This window comes from Mustelus asterias, unplaced genomic scaffold, assembly GCF_964213995.1.
Source record: "Mustelus asterias unplaced genomic scaffold, sMusAst1.hap1.1 HAP1_SCAFFOLD_79, whole genome shotgun sequence".
Lineage (NCBI taxonomy): Eukaryota > Metazoa > Chordata > Chondrichthyes > Carcharhiniformes > Triakidae > Mustelus > Mustelus asterias.
The window spans coordinates 948,917-969,658 of NW_027590137.1; the positions used below are offsets into that span (position 1 = coordinate 948,917).

Genomic DNA, 20,742 nt, shown 5'->3' on the forward strand with positions numbered 1-20,742 from the left:
TCACATGACGAGATATTAGGTTTTAAGGAGAATCTTAACTGAGAAAAGTGAGGTGCTGAATCAGAGAGGTTTAAGGAGGGAATTCCAGAGCTTCTGAAATAGGCAAAATCAGTAATGTTGGAACGATTAAAATCGGGAATGCTCAAAATTAGATGAGTGCTGAGATCTCGGAGGGTGTGGGCCTGGAGGAGATTACAGAGATTGGGATGATTGCAACCATGGAGGAAAACAAGGATAAGAAATTTACAATCTTGGTGCATCTTAAAATGAAGCATTGGAGATCAGTGAGCATTTGTTTGTAGATCAGCATTTGTCAATATATGTGCCATGGGTGCCACAGTGGTTAGCACTGCCACCTCACAGCGTCAGGGACCCGGGTTCGATTCCCAGCTTGGGTCACTGTCTGCGTGGAGCTTGCATGTTCTCCCCATGGCCGTGTGGGTTTCCTCCGAGTGCTCCGGTTTCCTCCCACAGTCTGAAAGACATGCTGGTTAGCTGCATTGATCCGAACAGGTGCCGGAGTGTGGCGACTAGGGGACTTTCACAGTAACTTCATTGTAGTGTTAATGAAAGCCTTACTTGTGACTAATAAATAAACTTTAGCTTTAACTTTAGTATTTAAATGGGGGACATTTCTGCTCATCCAGCCTTGGATGTCAGACAAGTTCGGATGCTATGTAGCTTGGAGGGGAACTTGCAGGTGATGGTGTCCACATACTCTTGCTGCCCTGGTCAAAGAACAAAGAACAATACAGCATAGGAACAGGCCCTTCGGCCCTCCAAACCCACGCCGCTCCCTGGTCCAAACTCAACCATTCTTTTGTATCCCTCCATTCCCACTCTGTTCATGTGGCTATCTAGATAAGTCTTAAACGTTCCCAGTGTGTCCGCCTCCACCACCTTGCCCGGCAGCGCATTCCAGGCCCCCACCACTCTCTGTGTAAAATACGTCCTTCTGATATCCGTGTTAAACCTCGCCCCCCTCACCTTGAATCTATGACCCCTCGTGAACGTCACCACCGACCTGGGAAAAAGCTTCCCACCGTTCACCCTATCTATGCCTTTCATAATTTTATACACCTCTATTAGGTCACCCCTCATCCTCTGTCTTTCCAGTGAGAACAACCCCAGTTTACCCAATCTCTCCTCATAACTAAGCCCTTCCATACCAGGTAACATCCTGGTAAACCTCCTCTGCACTCTCTCTAAAGCCTCCACATCCTTCTGGTAGTGTGGCGACCAGAACTGGGTGCAGTATTCCAAATGCGGCCGAACCAACGTTCTATACATCTGCAACATCAGACCCCAACATTTATACTCCAGGTCCATCCAGGTGGTGGAGGTTGAGGGCTTAGGAGATTGTGGTTCAGTTCTAGGTCTATAGAATGCCTCCCATTTGCCCCTGTCTCTTGCTACTTTCTCTCTGTTTTTCTCTCTGTCTCTCTTGTAACGTAGATTTCTCTGGCCCAGGGTGCTACATCATTCAATATGATGATGACATGTGGTTGAAAGGCAGAGCAGCCTCGACAGGCTGAATGGCCTATTCCTGCTCCTATTTCTTGTGTTCTTGCAGAGGCCAGAACCTTGTGTAGACTCAGACCAGAGGCTGGCTTTCTTCCCTGAAGGACAGTACTGACCATTTCACTTCTGACAAAGGATCAAACAGGTTTCATGGTCACTTTTCCCTTGTGCCAGCCCCACAATTTATCAGGTTAATTCAGCTCAATTTCACAACCTGCCTTTGTGAGTTCTTTCTCATCCCCTTTTTTCTGTTTAAAATCAATTTTAGATTATCTGAAGTGGAGGATTTCCAATCAGAAAACTCAAACCAAACATCCCATCAGGATCAGATGGAGTCACCCAATTTACTGTAAGCTGAATATTTGTGAATTTTGAACATGGAAGGAAAAGGCACTGTTCACAGTGGGGAAAAACAGTGGGAATGTGGGGAGGGATTCAGATCTCCATGTGAACTGGAAACTCATCAGCCCAGACACACTGGGGAGAGGTCATTCACTTGCTCCAAGTGTGGGAAGGGATTCTCTCGCTCATCCAGCCTGCTGCAACACCAGCGAGTTCACACTGGAGAGAGACCTTTCAATTGCTCCGACTGTGGGAAGGGATTCGCTCAGTCAGGCAACCTGTTGAGACACCAGCGAGTTCACACTGGAAAGAGACCTTTCACTTGCTCAGAGTGTGGGAAAGGATTTGCTCGGTCCTCTGACTTGATGGCGCACCAGCGAGTTCACACTGACGAGAGACCATTCAAATGTCCAGACTGTGGGAAGTGCTATAAAAGTTCCCGGGACCTGATACTCCATCAACGTGCTCACAGTGACGAGAGGCCATTCAGATGCTCTCATTGTGGGACTGGGTTCAAACAATCATCTCAACTCACTGAGCACCAGCGAATTCACACCGGGGAGAGGCCATTCACCTGCTCAGTGTGTGGGAATGGGTTCAGTCGGTCATCTAACCTGCGGACCCACCAGCGAATTCACACTGGGGAGAGACCTTTCACCTGTTCTGAGTGTGGAAAGGGATTCACTCAATTATCCACTCTGCTGAATCACCAGAGTGTTCACAATGACAAGAGACCATTTCAATGTCCAGACTGCAGGAAGTGCTACAAAAGTTCCCGGCAACTGCTCCACCATCAACGAGTTCACACTGAGGAGAGACCTTTTAAATGCCCAGACTGTGAGAAGTGCTTTAAAAGTTCTGGGGAACTGATGCGCCATCAACGTGTTCACACTGACGAGAAACCATTCAGGTGCTCTCACTGTGACGCTGGGTTCAAGACATCATCTGATCTCACTGTACATCAGCGAGTTCACACTGGGGAGAAACCATTCACCTGCTCCCAGTGTGGGAAGGGATTCACTCAGTCATCCTCCCTGCTGACACACCAGCGAGTTCACACCAGGGAGAGGCCGTTCACCTGCCCCAAGTGTGGGAAGAGATTCACTCAGTCATCCAATCTTCTGAGACACCAGCAAATTCACAAGTAATTTAAATAAATTAGCTTTGTGTTAACAGTGTTTAATCTTTTAACATCTTGAACATATGTTATTTCCTTTTGAAGGGTTCCCCCGCTCCCCTGTCTCTTCCATCCTCACCTCCCAACAAGTGTGAGGAGCTCATGGAGCTTCTTTGTAAGATTGGGACAATCTGATCAGCTGCCTCTTCTGCTTCCCTCCCTTCCACAAGCTCACCGGGACAAACTATGTCTAAAGTTCCGTCTTGCCCAAGCCCAGAACCTACAGCTTTCTCCAGTTTCTCTCCTATCTCCCTTCATGCCCTCTGCATCTTGTCCATGAGACCTACCTTGTGCTCCATCAATCCTACTCTCACTAAACTGCATGATTCCAACTTCCCCACATTGGGTGATATTGTTGACGGTTCTCTTTTCTCTCACACTGTCCCTCTCACTTTCAAATCCACTGTCATCACCAATCCTAAAAAAACACTCAATCCTACAGTCTTTGCCAACTGCTACCCCATCTCCAACCTCTCTTTCCTCTCCAAAGCCCCTGAACTAGGTGTCCCCCAAGTGTTTATCCTTTGCCCCTCCTGTTTCTCATCTACATGCCGCCACTGGGTGACATAATACAGATAGATTGTTGTCTATCTTCTTCCTTCTCAGCTTCTCTGAGCTGTGAACCGGGCAGCTGAAAGCTGATACTTATTAACTTTTTCTGGACACAGCCCCTTGTACATGATCAATGGCGTTCCTGAACTCTGGTTCACATGATCAGTCTCTGATTGATTTAATTCCATCTACAGGTCCAGGCAGAGGGCGATCGAAGGGGTCTTCAACCTGACTGTCTGCCCCCTCTACCGCAGCTATATTCGTGGCCAGGTGTCCCTGGAAAGGGAGCATGCAGTGTCCGAAGGCACCACTGAAGCCTTCCATGCCCGCTGGGCACTGCAGGGACTGGGGTGTATTATTGACCCCTTTAATCACATTTTAATTTGATGTTTTAAGTTTCCTTTCCGCTTTGTTTTTGTTTCGGGCGGTTCCCCTCCTTTTAGGGAGCTGCCCCTTTTGAGTTGTCCCGAAGTTAAGCTGATTTTGTTTATTTGGTTGGACACAAGAAAGATGTTCCTGATTGATGTCGGTGGTGTGTAATCAGTTTCTGATTGGTTTCTTCATGGTGATGGTCATCTACCGATCATTTCCTGCAACCTCCCGACTGGCCCTCTAATGTATCAGTTACTTTCAGAGTCTGCCTCACGCTATAACCTTTCCTGTCATTTTATTAAATTTTATGGCTTCGTACTGAGATAATGGAGGCCTAAAGATATCTTCTTTGTCACTTAATTGAGAAAAACAAGTTTATGGTGTCAAATCCCAATGGTTAACATTTGGGCTCATTGTCTCAAATGTCTAATTGATGTGTAGAAATCCTGTAGAGTTCTCATTGGGGCAGTGACTCTCAGTATATTTTGGTTAAAGAAAGTGCTTGCTGGTTTTTGTAGTGGTTGCCAGATCTTGGAACACAGTTAATTCAAAGGACACAAAATGACACACAGCCTTAAACTAATACAGAAATTACAAAGTTACTTCAGATCTGAAATCCAAAGAAAGTGGCATCAAATCAGTGTGTAAAAGGTGAGATAGCAGGAAACACATATAAATACAGCATAATACATTCAATTGATAAATGTTCAAAACTAATTAGTCAGAATAACCACTACGCTATGAAAACTGATTGGAGAACTAAAATCTTTAATTTTTCAAATCAAAGATAGTTATAAAGTCTGAAGGAAAGTGACTGCTTCTTTTAAGATATTACAAGTTAAAAGGATACATTAATTTACGATACAGTGCTGAAGGTTTGAAACTTCACAGCTGGTTTCTTCACACAATATGGCCTCTAACTCAAGTATAACTGTTATTATCAATGGCTGAGGAGTTAACAGTTCCAGACCTCAGCTCATCCAGAGTTGATGGGATCCACAGGACTCTGTAATTAAAGTATAAAAGTGAAGCTTTACACCGGCCTAGGGTCATGTGATGTATTTCACTTGTCAAATGAGAATGCAGTTACAGACAAAGCCAGTTACATGATACTAATATATTATAATTCAGCAGAATAGCACATCAGGTTAATTGATTAATAAGCTTCAATTACTTGATCATTACACATAACTAAGCTACAAACTATTAAATATGACTATTCCTACAGTCGAACAGTCCAGTCAAGCAACAGGCTGACACAGTCATACTTTGAATCATATCTTACTGCCAATGTCTCACAGGAACAAGGAGCAGGATTCGGCTATTTGGCCCCTTGAGTCTGCTCCACCATTTAATCAGATCAGGGTTGATCTGATAGTAACCTTAAATCTGCATCCTGCCTGCCCCCAATCTATCATCCACTTGCTTGCCAAGAATCTATCTACATCTGCCTTAAAAATATTCAAAGATTTTGCTTCCACCGCCTTTTCAGAAGTGTTCCAGAGGTTCACGACCCTCTGAAAGAAAATATTTCACCTCATCTCCGTTTTAAATGTGCGAACCCTTATTTTTAAACAGGGACCTCTCGCTCGAGATTCTCACAGAAGAGGAAACATCCTTTCCACATCAACCTGTCAAGACCCTTCAGGATCTTCTATGTTTCGATCAAATTTATCTTACTCTTCTAAACTCCAGCAGACACAAACCTAGCCTGTCCAAGCTTTACCCATAATCCACACATTTCTGGCATTAGTCTGGTCAATCGACTGCTTCCAATGTATTTACATCCTTGCTTAAACAAGATGACCAATACTGTACACTGTACTCCAGATGTGGTCTCACTGGTGCTCTGGATAACTGAAGCATAACCTCCATATTTATGTAATCAATTCCCCTCACAAATGATAGCTTTCCTAATTACTTGCTTTTCCTGCTTACGAGCTTTTTGTGATTCATGCAAAGAACAGCACAGGAACAGGCCCTTCGGTCTACGCTGATCACATTGTCCTCTCGAGACCAACCACTTATATCCCTCTATTCCCGTCTGTTCATGTGTCTATCAAGATAAGTCTTAAATGTCGCTAATGTATCTGCCTCAACCACCTCACTTGGCAGTGCATTCCAGGCCCCCACCACCCTCTGTGTAAAAAACCTTCCCCCGCACATCTCCACTGAACCTTTCCCCCTTATCTTGAACTTGTGCCGCCTTGTAATTGTCATTTCTGCCCTGGGAAAAAGCTCCCAACTCTTCACCCTATCCACACCCCTCATAATTTTATAAACGTCTATCAGGTCGCGTCTCAGCCTCCATCTTTCCAGGGAGAACAATCCCAGTTTATTCAATCTCCAGAACACTCAGATCCCTCTGCATCTCAGAGCTCTACAATCTCTCACCATTTAGATAATCTGCTTCCCTTTTATCCTTCCTGCCAGAATATCCTGTCCTCCCAGCAGTTCAGACCTGAGTAGAGGGAGCAGTACAGAGGTGTACAGTGCAAGTGAGTCATCCTGGGAGTCCTCAACTTGAAATTCTTTTTTATTCATTTGTGGGAAATGGGCATTGCTGGATGGCCAGCATTTATGGCCCAGCCTTGTTGCCCTTGAACTGAGTGACTTGCGGGGCCATTTCAGAGGGAGTCACATGTAGGCCAGACTGGGTAAGGAGAGCAGATTTCCTTCCCTGAGGGCATTAGTGAACCAGATGGGTTTTTTACAATAATCAACAATGGTTTCATGGTCATCAGTAAATTCTTAATTCCAGATTTTTTTCATTGAATTCAAATTCCACCAACTGATGTGGCAGGATTCGAAACCCGGTCCCCAAATCATGAGAGAAGTTTCTGGATTAATAGTTCAGCAATAATACCACCAAGTCATCACCTCCCCTAGTTCAACATGGAGTGTAGGAGAACAAGTCAGGAGCAGCACTAGGCACCCTAAAACTGAGATTCCAACCTGGTTACTCTGTAACATGGGACTATAAGCACGCTGAACAGTGGAGGCAGCATGTTCCAGGCAGGGCCAAGCGATCCCACAAACAACGGATCAGATCAAAGCTGCAGTCCCCCCACATCCAGTCGTGAATGGTGGGGGACAATTAAACAAATCACAGAGAGAGAAAGCTCCACAAATATCACCATCCTGAATGACTGGGGAAAGAAGTGGATCAGTGCAAACAACTGTGATTTGTGTTTGGTGATCGTGGATGTGTTACTGATGCCTTCCATGGATTCCAAGGCCAGGAAAGACACTCTGGAAGGTATGGGGAGCTGGGACTTGTCCAGGAGAGTAACAAGGTATGAAAACTGAAATAATCTAGAACTAGGAAGGAGAAAAGGCCACAAAAATGCAGCAATTGGTAACAAGACATTGATTAATATTTTCTTATCCTGGAGAAATGAAGGTCTCAGCTTTGTGTCTTAAACAATATTAGTTAATTTGACATTTATCCAGAGTAATAAACCCCAGCCCAGTTATAGTAATCACTAACATCAGCAAAAACACACCCCAACTGTCAGAATGAAGACTGTTCAGTCCTGGATGTGAATAACAGCAGAATCCAATTCCTCCAGACACTTGTCAATTTGCTGGTGTGTTAGAAGATGGGTTGACTGAGTGAATCCCATCTCACACTCAGAGAAGGTGAACGGTCTCTCTCCATTGTGAGTTTGTTGGTGTCTCAGCAGGTGGGGTGAGTGAGAAAATCCCTTCCCACACTCAGAGCAAGTGAACGGTTTCTCCCCGGTGTGAATGTGCTGGTGTGTTTGCAGGTTGGATGAACGAGTGAATCCCTTTCCACAGTCAGAGCAGGTGAATGGTCTCTCCCCGGAGTGAACTTGTTGGTGCCTCAGCAGAACACTTGAGGTCTTAAAGCTCTTCTCACATTCAGAACATTTGAAAGGTTTCTTATCTGAGTGAACAAGTTGGTGTGATCTGAGGCTGGTTAAATAAATGAATCCTTTTCCACACAAGGAGCAGGCGAATTACCTCTCCCCAGTGTGAACTCGCTGGTGTTTCTGGAGGCTGGATAAAAGAGTGAATCCCTTCCCACACACTGTACATCTGAATGGCCTCTCCCCATTGTGAACTCGCTGGTGTATCAGCAGATCACTTGTGGTTTTATAACTCTTCTCACATTCAGTACATTTGAAAGGTCTGTTATCAGTGTGAACCAGTCGGTGTGTAGCGAGGTGGGATGATCGTGTGAATTCCTTCCCACACACACAGCAGATGAATGGCCTCTCCCCAGTGTGAGTGCGTTCGTGTTCAATGAGGTTCTGTGATCGTTTAAACAGCTTCCCACAATGAGAGCAACTGAACTGTCTTGCAATGTGAACAATCTGGTGCTTGACCAGGTCCTCAGAGCTTTTAGAGTTGTTATCGCTGTCAGAGTGGTTAAAAAGCCTCTCTTCAATGTGAGCTTGCTGGTGGGTCAGCAGGTGGGATGACTGAATGAATCCCTTCCCGCACACGGAGCAGGTGAATGGTCTCTCCCCAGTGTGACTGCGGCGATGTATTTCCAGCAGCGATGGGTAACTGAATCCCTTCCCACAGTCCCCACATTTCCATGGTTTCTCCATGGTGTGGGTGTCCTTGCGTCTCTCTAGGTTAAACAATCTGTTCAAGCCTTGTCCACATAAAGAACTTGTGTATTATTTCTCAGTAAGGGAATCAAGGGTCATGGGGATAAGGCTGGAAAGTGGAGTTCAGGATTATATCAGATCAGTGAATAGTGGAGCAGACTCAATGGGCCCAATGGCCTAATTCTGCTCCAAGATCTTCTCATCCTTTGGCTCTCTGCTGTGAATAATGACACTTTTTAAAAATCAGGCTGTGTAACCGGTTAAAGCTCTTTCCACAGTCAGTTCACTGGAACACTCTGACTCGGGTGTGTGTGTGCCTCGGTGCTTTTCCAGTCACACTGATGTTTGAAATCTTTCCTCACCGCCAAAACAGAAAAACATTTCTCCTTCCACATTTAAAGGTCGATGATATTCAGGTTCTGATGAATTGAGTGACTCTATCAGCTCTTGATGTGATGTTTGGTTTCAGTTTCCCATCTGCAATTCATCTCCCTTGTGGACCTTGTAAAAGACATTGACAGAGTCAGTATCATTGTCAGCACAGGATAGAAAGTCAGAACAGACAATTCTCGTTTCCATGGAATATTCTTTTCTCTTTTGTTTCCCCAATCTTGTGGTCCAATCAAACTTCCATCTCAACTAAACCAGAACTTTGTTTCCAGTGTCTATGAGACACTCTGTACCCTGAGTTGTGGGAGGTATCGAGTGTTCCAGTCGACACTGCACGGTTCTTCTCCAGGACCACACGAGCATGGACAAGACCACGGAAGAGAGGCCAACAGCCTAGTTACCCCATGCTGATCTACAAATCACTGTTTTAACCAGCCCCAAGAGAGCAGGTCCAGGAAAAGGTCCTCTGACCTCCCAAGCCTCCTCCACATGGGAAGCCAATGATTAGGAGCATGGGGCAGAATAGAAGTGTAACTAAAAGTGGAGAAGCAGCTCCTTCAGGGACTGCAACCTCTCACACTGAATATGTACATGGTTCATGGACTCCTGCAAACATCAGCTGCAGGCTGGGAGCGGGTGAAACTGTTTAGACACCTGTTGCCCAGTTTGCTGGGAGGCACAGTGACACAGTGGTTAGACCTGGCTTCAGTTCCCGGATTGGGTCACTGTCTGTGTAGAGTTTGCAGATTATCCCTGTGTCTGTGTGGCTTTCCTTCAGGTGCTCAGGTTTCCTCCCACAGTCCGAAAGATGTGCTGGTTAGGTGCACTGGCCATGCTAAATTCTCTCTCAGTGGACCCGAACAGGCGCCGGAGTGTGGCGACGAGGGGATTTTCACAGTAACTTCATTGTCGTGTCAATATAAACCTACTTCTGACACGAATTGATCTTTCTCTACAGATTCATTATCCTGTCAATGTAAACCTACTTCTGACACGAAAGATCAATGTTAACTCTAATGTGCTGGAAACTAGGACCCAGTGGGAACTGTAAAATCTCAGCCCCGCCCTCACTATTGCGCAACGAAGACCCTGGCGCATGCGCCACTCGCTGATCCAAGATAGCGGCCGTTAACCTGGACTTGGGCCTCCGGGCGGAAAAAGATCCGGAGCTGCAAACACGGAAGCGCAGAGTCTCAATCGGGGTTTGAGGCGTCCACCAGGTGTTTAGAAACTCTCCCTATCCAGAGCCGGCTCCATCGCTCCCTCAGAGTTTCCGCTGCCTTCCCCGTGGCAAAGAGACAAAAAGAGAGACTCACCCCATCGCCATAACTGACGGTGCGCATGCGCCAAATCTGGTAATTCTGCGCCTGCGCGGTGCCTTCCTCAGGTGTCAATAGGGGACATTCACCACCGCGGCGAATGCTGGGTAAACCCTCCGTCATTGAAAGTCGTTATTGTTGACTGGTGATCTTTTTGCTGTGATGTGGAGATTGGGAGGAGGGTCGGAAAAGCTGTGCACAGATCCTTCATTCATCAGAAAGAACAGAAGTGGGAACTGGTGGATAATTTTGATTTATTATTGTCACATGTTATGGTTTACAGTGAAAATTATTATTTCTTGTGCACTGTACAGACAAAGCATTCCATTCATAGAGCAGATAGGAGAGAAGGAAAGAAAAGGGTGCAGAATGTAGTGTTACAGTCATATCTAGGGTGTAGCAAAAGATCAACTTAATATAAGGCAGCTCCATTCAAAATTCTGATGGCAGTAGGGATTAAGCTGTTTTTGAGTCAGTTGGTACCTGATCTCAGACTTTTGTATCCTTTTTCCCAATGGAAGAAGGTGGAAGAGAGTATGTCTGGAAACATAGAAACCCTACAGTGCAGAAGGAGGCCATTCGGCCCATCGAGTCTGCACCGACCACAATCCCACCCAGGCCCTACCCCCACATATTTTACCCGCTAATCCCTCTAACCTACGCATCCCAGGACTCGAAGGGACAATTTTTAACCTGGCCAATCAACCTAACCCGCACATTTGGAGTGTGTGGGGTTCTTATTTGATTTGATTTATTATTGTCACATATATTAGTGGACAGTGAAAAACATTATTCCTTGTGCACTATACAGACAAAGCATACTGTACATAGGGAAGGAAAGGAGAGAGTGCAGAATGTAGTATTACAGTCACAGTTGGGCTGTAGAGGAAGATCAAATTAATAAGAAGTAGGTCTATTCAAAAGTCTGATGGCAGCAGGGAAGAAGGTGTTCTTGAATCGGTTGGTACATGATCTCAGACTTTTGTACCTTTTTCTTGCCAGAAGAAGGTTGAAGAGAGTACGTCCGGGGTGTGTGACATTCTCGATTACGTTGGCTGCTTTTCCGAGGCAGCGGGAAGTGTAGATGGAGACAATGGATGGGAGGCTAGTTTGTGTAATGGACTGGGCAAATTCCCCAAAGTTTTCCACAAACAACAGCAAAATCCAACCACTTCAGTCAAATATAAACTCAGAAGCTGGTGTGACTGAGTGAAGTATTTATTTGAGTAACTGTCAGGATTGTTTTCTCATGGATATTCCAAGTCATTTTCAAAATTGTTCAATTGATTCTAGTCGTTGGCTAGACTAGCATTTATTGCCCATCCTTAATTGCCCTTGAAAAGGTGGTGGTGAGCTGCCTTCTTGAATCGCTGCAGTCTATGTGGCGTAGGTACATCCACAGTGTTATTAGGGAGGGAATTCCAGGATTTTGATCCAATGACAGTGAAGGAACAGTGACATATTTCCAAATCAAGATGCTGAGTGGTTTGGAAGGGGACTTCCAGGTGATGGCTTTCCCATCTGTCCACTGTCCTTGTCCTCCTGGATTGCAGCGGTCATTGGTTTTGTTTCCTTGTTTTCCTTTCATCTGTGGAATTTGCTACCCCAAAGTGCGGTGGATGCTGGGCAGTGAGTAATTTAAGGAGGAGTTGGACAGATTTTTAATTGGTTATGGGTTGAAAGGTTATGGGAGAAGGCAGGAAAATGGGGATGAGAAGCATATCAGCCATGATTGAATGGCGGAGCGGACTCAAGGGGCCGAATGGCCTAATTCTGCTCCTATATCTTGTGAACGTATGAACTTGCAGGTTTCATACAGATTTGCAAATAAACAAAAAATTCTTTGAAAGTGGACATTACTGACAAGACCCAGGTATCTGTAATGAATTACTATAATTACTGTAATGAATTTTATTACTATAAAATGTCACACTATTTGTAACTCCCACAGTTGCGTGGACCTGCAGAGTTTCACTGGCTGTCTTGTCTGGAGACAATACACATCTTTTTAGCCTGTCTTGATGCTCTCTCCACTCACATTGTTTCGTCTCTTAAAGACTTGATTAGTTGTAAGTATTTGCATTCCAACCATTATTCATGTAAATTGAGTCTGTGTCTTTATAAGCTCTGTTTGTGAACAGAATTCCCACTCACCTGAAGAAGGGGCTAAGAGCTCCGAAAGCTTGTGTGGCTTTTGCTACCAAATAAACCTGTTGGACTTTAACCTGGTGTTGTTAAACTTCTTACTGTGTTTACCCCAGTCCAACGTCGGCATCTCCACATCATGAATTACTATCACAGACTATGACTATCATATGTTACCAATCACCAATTGTCCTTTGTGATGGTGATAGTTGGCCTTCTTCTTGAACCTCTGCAGTCCGTAGGTGCTCCCACAATGCAAGAGTATTAGAATTTTAACCCAGTCACGTTGAAGGGACAGTGATATTTGTCCAAGTCAGGGAGTTGTGAGGTTTTCCCATGTCCCAGCTGCTCTGGTGCTTCCAGGTGGGGAAGATTGTGGGTTTAGGAGATTCTGCCAAAATCCTGGTTGAGTTGCTGATGTATAAAATCTCTCTCCGTCACCCTCCTCCCGACCTCTCCCTCTTCACGCATAAAGGCTGGATTCTTGTTGTTGGCTCTGAAGAGGTGGAGGGTTCCTTTCCCTCAGTGCATTGGTAAACAGTTTGAGGCTTTGTCACAATCCAGCAGCTTTCATATCCACTATTTCCTAGTCCCAATCCCACAATTTACCAGATTAGATCAACTCAGTTTCACATTTTGTCTTTGTATATTTATGGCTTGTCTCTCATGTTTCCCACTTTCTGTTTTCAATTCATTTTTCAGGGGATTAGAAGGTGAGGAATTACAGAAAATTGTAAATCAAGGATCACATCAAGATCAGACAGGGAGCTTTGATTCATCAGGATCTGAACATCATCGGCCTTTGAACATGGAAGAAAAATGCACCGTTCACAGAGAGGAGACACTGTACATGTGTTCTGTATGTGGACAAGGCTTCAATCGATCATCTGGCCTGTCGAGACACAAGCGCAGTCACACCAGGGAGAGACCGTATAAATGTGGAGACTGTGGGAAAGGATTCAATTATCCAGTTGACCTGCAAAATCACCAACGCACTCACACTGGAGAGAGACCTTTTAGCTGCCCTGTGTGTGGGAAGGGATTCACTCAGACAGCTGGCCTGTTGATTCACCAGCGCATTCACAGCAGGGAGAGGCAGTTCACCTGCTCCGAATGTGGAAAAGGATTTACTCAGTCATCGGCCCTGCTGATACATCGGCACATTCACACAGGGGAGAGGCCTTTCACCTGCTCTGAGTGTGGGAAGGGATTCACAGATTTCTCTGCCCTGCAGAGACACCAGCGAGTTCACACCGTCAGGAGAGAGTTTTAATGCACTGAGTGTGGAAAGAGTTTTAAAACTCCACGCACACTGCAGGAGCACCAGTACATTCACACCGGTTCCACACCGTTCAGCTGCTCCCACTGCCAGAAGGGGTTCAGGACATCATTCCACCTTGTGGCACATGAGCGCATTCACACTGGAGAGAGGCCATTCACCTGCTCTGAATGTGGGAAGGGATTTAACCGATCATCCAACCTGCAGAAACACCAACGAGTTCACAGTGAAGAGAGACCGTTTAAATGTCCAGAGTGCGGGAAGGACTATAAAAGTTCTGAGGAACTACGTCACCATCAACGTGTTCACTCTGACGAGAGACCATTCACATGCTCTCACTGCGGGACTGGCTTCAGGCGATCAGGCGACCTCACTGTACACCAGCGAATTCACACTGGGGAGAGGCCGTTCACCTGCCCTGTGTGTGGGAAGGGATTCACTTGTTTATCCTCTCTCACTTCACACCAACTTGTTCACACAAATGAGAGACCGTTCAAATGTTCTGACTGTGAGAAGAGCTTTAAAAGCAGAAAACTTCTGCTCGCACACCAGCGAAATCACTCTGAGGACAAACCGTTCACCTGCACTGAGTGTGGGAAAGGATTCACCCGGTCATCCACTCTGCTGAGACACCAACAAGTTCACAGTGAGGAGAAGCCGTTCACTTGTTCAATGTGTGGAAAGGGATTCACCCAGTCACACAACCTGGTGAGACACCAACAAGTTCACAGTGAGGAGAAGCCGTTCACTTGTTCAATGTGTGGAAAGGGATTCACCCAGTCATACAACCTGGTGAGACACCAGCGACTTCACCAGTGATCACAGGGGTGTGATTCTGCTGTTATTGCTGCTGTTAATTGCATCCCAACTAAATTACGTTTATACTGATAGTTGGAGTTTTTCTGATGTAAATCGGCCCTGTTGGACTTTTAGAATGCCCCACAGCATCTCTCATTCATGTGTCAATAAATCTTCACGCCTGCAGACCTTGTTTTAAATTTAAATCACTCAGAAACTGTATTGAACTAAAGATGAACAATAAACAGATCACAGTCCAATCCACCCCTGTGTGAATGTGCTGATGTATCAGCAGGCCGATGACTAAAGTCTGTTTTGTAACTTCAGGATAAGGATGTGAAAGCTCTGAATGTTGGTCCTCTCATATGTCGGCTGGAGCTATTTGATAGGCAGGATGTTAATAGCTGTAAACTTGTCAGATGTCGAAAGAATTACTATTGGAGTAAACTCACCCATTTATAACCTCAGACTCTGGTCCCTATTGTAATGAACAAGTAACACAGTGGAATAGCGGGATAAATATGTGGGGCTACGGGGATAGGGCCTGGGTAAGATGCTCTGTTGGAGAGTCGGTGCAGATTTGATGGGCCCTGTACCCTTGTGCATTTACCCTGCTAACCCCCCCTAACCTACACATCTTTGGATGCTAACGGATAATTTAACATGGCCAATCCACCTAACCTGCACATCTTTGGAATGTAGGAGGAAACGGAAGCACCCAGAGGAAACTCAGACACAGGGAGAACGTACACAGAAACCCACTGCTGTCAGGCAGCAGTGCTAACCACTGTTCCACCATGCAGCCCTTCATCTGCTGCTGAATCCCACATCCACACATTACCGCCAGACTTGACAATTTCAACACATTCCTGACTGGTCTCCCACATTCTGTAATTTTGAGATAATCCAAAATGTCCCCATGTCTTGCAGACGCTTCCTCCACCTCCACAACCCCCTCTTCTAATTCTGGACCTCTGTGCAGCCCCTCTGCAATTCCTGCAGCATTGCTGGCCTGCGGACTAATGTATGGTTCAATTCCCATTCCAGCTGAGGTCGGTGTCGGAGCTGTCTCCTCACCCTGCCCAAGAGTGGATGGTAACGGCAGCCTGCTACTGACACAAACTGCTAGGAAAACAGCTCTGGATGACACATCAGCAGACATTTGGGGTTCCAAATGCTTGAAAACTGTTAACCTGTGTGAAATTGATGTGTATTACAGCCTAATTTAAATATAGGATGAGTGTCATTGCTTATTTAGTCACTGCTATAAACAGCGGAATTTTCACTTTGTAAACCTCAGCTTGAAGGAATAAAGTGAATAAATTGGGATATTAACTTTTACCATTATCCATCTGAAGCCAATGGACTCCTTTTTCCCCGTCCTGATGTGACACTGAATCTTCTTCGGTTTGAAGAAGAAACTTAACCTTAGAGCACTGGGTGGTACAGTGACACAGTGGTTAGCACTGCTGCCTCACAGTGCCAGGGATTTGGATTTGATTCCCAGCTTGGGTCACTGTGTGGAGTTTGCACATTTTCCCCATAGAAATCATAGAAACCCTACAGTGCAGAAGGAGGCCATTCGGCCCATCGAGTCTGCACCGACCACAATCCCACCCAGGCCCTACCCCCACATATTTTACCCACTAATCCCTCTAACCTACACATTTTAGGATTCTAAGGGGCAATTTTTAACCTGGCCAATCAACCTAACCCACACATCTTTGGACATGTCTGTGTGGACTTCCTCCGGGTGCTCCGGTTTCCTCCCACAGTCCAAAAGATGTGCTGGTTAGGGTGCATTGGCCAAGCTGAATTCTCCCTCAGTGTACCCGAACAGGTGCCGGAGTGTGGCGACTCGGGGATTTTCACAGTAACTTCATTACAGTGTGAATGTAAACCTTATTGTGACTCATAAATAAACGTTACTACTGGCCTCAGTACCCGAGACCTGGCAGGATGGCAAGAATGGCCTGGGGCTCCAGTGAGGTGTACTGGAGGCGCCGCAGTGGGCAAGAGGTGACACCGGGAGGGGGAGGAGCAGCAGCTGGGAGGCCTACAGCGACCTCTGGTGGACAGGAGGGGATGATGTGGAGATGCCAGCGTTGGACTGGGGTGAACACGGTAAGAGGTCTTACAACACCAGGTTAAAGTCCAACAGGTTTATTTGGTAGCAAATACCATTATGGTTAGGTGCATTGGCCATGCTGAATTCTCCCTCAGTGTACCCGAACAGGTGTACCCGACTCAGGAGAAACCTGACAGTTTAAAAGTGATGTGGAGATGCCGGCGTTGGACTGGGGTGAACACAGTAAGAAGTCTCACAACACCAGGTTAAAGTCCAACAGGTTTATTTGGTACCAAATAAACCTGTTGGACTTTAACCTGGTGTTGTGAGACTTCTTACAAGAGGGGAAACAGCAGCAGTGCAGTCTGCGCAAAAGCTTCCCCAGTTCAGCTGATCAGAGAGACTGGGAACCTCTTCAAATGTAAACTTCAGCTTCTCACATTCACCCCCATTCATCCCTCTCTCCCTCCATCCATCTCACTCTCCCTCCCTTCTCCATCCCTCCCTCTCACCATCCATCCCTTTCTATCTCCTCCCATCCCTGTAAGTTTCAGGGCAATCCTCCATATTTTAAAAGGACTCAGGAGAAACCTGACAGTTTAAAAGTGATGTGGAGATGCCAGCATTGGACTGGGGTGAACACAGTAAGAAGTCTCACAACATCAGGTTCAAGTCCAACAGGTTTATTTGGTAGCAAATACCATAAGCTTTCGGAGCGCTGCTCCTTCGTCAGATGGAATGGAAATGTGCTCTCAAACAGTGCACAGAGACACAAAAATCAAGTTACAGAATACTGATTAGAATGCAAATCCCTACAACCAGCCAGGTCTTAAAGGTACAGACAATGTGGGTGGAGGGAGCATTAAACACAGGTTAAAGAGATGTGTATTGTCTCCAGACAGAACACCTAATGAGATTCTGCAAGTCCAGGGGGCAAGCTGTGGGGGTTACTGATAATGTGACATAAATCCAACATCCCGGTTTAGGCCGTCCTCATGTGTGCGGAACTTGGCTATCAGTTTCTGCTCAGCGACTCTGCGCTGTCGTGTGTCGTGAAGGCCGAGAACGCTTACCTGAAGATCCAAGGCTGAATGCCCGTGACTGCTGAAGTGCTCCCCAACAGGAAGAGAACAGTCTTGCCTAGTGATTGTCGAGCGGTGTTCATTCATCCGTTGTCGTAGCAGTTTAAAAGTGGCCAACTCTGGCTGCTGGCTGATAAAAACCTCCCAGAAGGCTCGGCAGGACAAACATAACCTGTCGGTGGGCTGTGCGAAGAGAAAAAAAGGTGTGAGCCCCCTGAATATGCAAGTGGCCAAAAAGGCAGACACACCAGTGATCGAATCATCAGAAGGACAAAGGACAGTAAACAGACCAGCAGGGAGTCTATGGCCACAGAAATCGGCCCATCCACAGAAGACATTGAAATAACGACCCACGGGGGGTCAAGGCAGTTCCAGCCTTTTGTGTGTGGACTTGACTAAATTAAACTGAAACTGCCGGTGATCGAAAGCCCCATTGTCCTTGAAAATCACCTACGGGGGCAGGGAAGGTGTTTTTGTTAAATTGAGCTGAGAGTCAAACAAGCAGAACCAAGCTCTCTTCCAGAATCGCAAGCAGTGACACAGACAAGCAGGACCAAGCTCCCTTCCAGAATCGCAAGCAGTGACACAGACAAGCAGGACCAAGCTCTCTTCCAGAATCGCAAGCAGGGACACAGACAAGCAGGACCAAGCTCTCTTCCAGAATCGCAAGCAGGGACACAGACAAGCAGAACCAAGCTCTCTTCCAGAATCGCAAGCAGGGACACAGACAAGCAGGACCAAGCTCTCTTCCAGAATCGCAAGCAGGGACACAGACAAGCAGGACCAAGCTCTCTTCCAGAATCGCAAGCAGTGACACAGACAAGCAGGACCAAGCTCTCTTCCAGAATCGCAAGCAGGGACACAGACAAGCAGGACCAAGCTCTCTTCCAGAATCACAAGCAGTGACACAGACAAGCAGGACCAAGCTCTCTTCCAGAATCGCAAGCAGTGACACAGACAAGCAGAACCAAGCTCTCTTCAGTTTCGACCCTGCACTAAGACATTTGAGCCGACCACAAAAGAACCCCTTTTAGAATTGTGAGTATCCCAGCCAACCTTGCGAAGCTCCCGAGGATAGGATAGAGGTTGAGGCAAGGGATGGGGTGGTGTATTGTAATTTTAAAGTTCAGTAATACGTTGTACCCATTAGCATTTCTCCCATAGTGTAGTATAAAGTATAAGTTTTATTCATGTGTGGTGGGGTATTGAAGAGGTTGATTTTATTGTTAAATAAATCACTGTAAGTTTTGAAACTCATTTGGAGTTTGTCTTGCCTCTTGTTCTCTCATCAGTGCACTCTGACGAGGTCACAGTTTCAATATCCCTTACCATAAATCCGGAGTCTAGAACCGAGGGTGATCTGAGTGATTCGAACCCGCTCACTCAAGGGAGACTGCTGGTCAGGAGATAAAGAACAGAGTCTCTCTGTTCTCTCTCTTGGAGACCTACTCGAGTGGAGTGGGTGCAGGGTGGCCATTGTCCCACTGACAAGGGAGAGAATCACTCAGGCCTTGGTGGTGGTTTTGGGATGGCTGTGTGATATAAGTATGAGGTTACCGGTCAGGTATAAACGGTGAGCCTGGTTCAGCGCTCTCTCCTGCGGAGTTGCCCCAGTGCAGCATTCCCCAGCCTTTGAAATTTCAAGGCCTGTAAGGGAGAGACACTCGCAGCTATCGGCAGACCCTCAAACATCGGCCTGTAAGTGGAGTAACAAGGAAGATCCCGCTACATCCCTCCCTCCAATAAGAACCATTCACTGAGCACAGCAGTTTCAGCCTCATTCCCACAGTCTGTATTCCAGCCTTTATCACATCCACTCTGCTCCCAGATACTTTACACCATTCGATATTACAATTCAAACGTTATAATCTCTACAATTTACTATTTGTGCAAGGAGATGAGGGCGGCATGGTGGCACAGCGGTTAGCACTACTGCCTCACAGCGCCACGTACCTGAGTTCAATTCCTGGCTTGGGTCACTGTCTGTGCAGAGTCTGCACATTCTCCCTGTGTCTGCGTGGGTTTCCTCTGGGTGCTCCGGTTTCCTCCCACAGTCCAAAGATGTGCTGCTTAGGTTGACTGGCCATGCAAAATTGACCCCAGTGTTAGGAGGATTAGCAGGTTAAATATGTGGTGTTACGGGGATAGGGCCTGGGTGGGATTGTGGTTGGTGCAGACTCGATGGGCTGAATGGCCTCCTTCTGCACTGTAAGATTCTACGATTCTATGAGTTCACAAAATTAAAGTTAAAAGTTAAATTTATTTATTAGTCACAAGTAAGGCTTACATTAACACTGCAATGAAGTTGCTGTGAAATTCCCCGAGTCGCCACACTCCAGCACCTGTTTGGGTCAATGCACCTAAACAGCGCATCTTTCAGACGGTGGGAGGAAACTGGAGCACCCGGAGGGAACCCACACAGACACGGGGAGAACGTGCAGACTCCACACAGACAGTGACCCAAGCTGGGAATTGAACCCGGGTCCCTGGCACTGTGAGGCAGCAGTGCAGACAGACAGTCAAGAAATCATCAATTCCACTCCCACCCGGAGCGATGGGGATATATTCAGAGTAACAGTTTTAACAACACCAGGTTAAAGTCCAACAGGTTTATTTGATAGCAAATACCATTAGCTTTTGGAGCGCTGCTCCTTCGTCAGATGGAGTGGAAATCTGCTCTCAAACAGGGCAAAGAGACACAAAATCAAGTTACAGAATACTGATTAGAATGCAAATCTCTCCAGCCAACCAGTTCTTAAAGATACAGACAATGTGAGTGGAGGGAGCATTAAGCACAGGTTAAAGAGATGTGTATTGTCTCCAGACAGGACAGCCAGCAAGTCCAGGAGGCAAGCTGTGGGGTTTACTGATAGTGTGACATAAAGCCAACATCCCGGTTTAGGCCGTCCTCATGTGTGCGGAACTTGGCTATCAGTTTCTGCTCAGCGACTCTGCGCTGTCGTGTGTCGTGAAGGCCGCCTTGGAGAATGTTTACCCAAAGATCAGAGGCTGAATGCCCATGACGCACTTCAGCGGTCACGGGCATTTGTCAGGAGAGAAAAGTGCTGACGTTTCGAGTCCAGATGACCCTTTGTCAAAGACTGACCTCTGATG

The 20,742-nt window shown here is 46.3% G+C and overlaps 2 protein-coding genes and 1 pseudogene across 2 annotated transcripts in view; all 3 read left to right on the forward strand.

The window, feature by feature from the left end:
* Positions 1–20,742, forward strand: part of LOC144483839 (uncharacterized) — a 259,901-nt gene that overhangs the window by 205,722 nt on the left and 33,437 nt on the right. The window lies entirely within an intron of this gene.
* LOC144483802 (uncharacterized) overlaps positions 1–20,742 on the forward strand; it is a 186,477-nt gene that overhangs the window by 65,282 nt on the left and 100,453 nt on the right. The window contains exons 5-6 of the mRNA XM_078202341.1: positions 2,026–2,577; positions 8,220–8,222. Coding sequence (XP_078058467.1) covers positions 2,026–2,577; positions 8,220–8,222 — 555 coding nt within the window. The remainder of the gene's footprint in view (positions 1–2,025; positions 2,578–8,219; positions 8,223–20,742) is intronic.
* LOC144483817 (uncharacterized) lies at positions 10,067–14,736 on the forward strand (annotated as a pseudogene).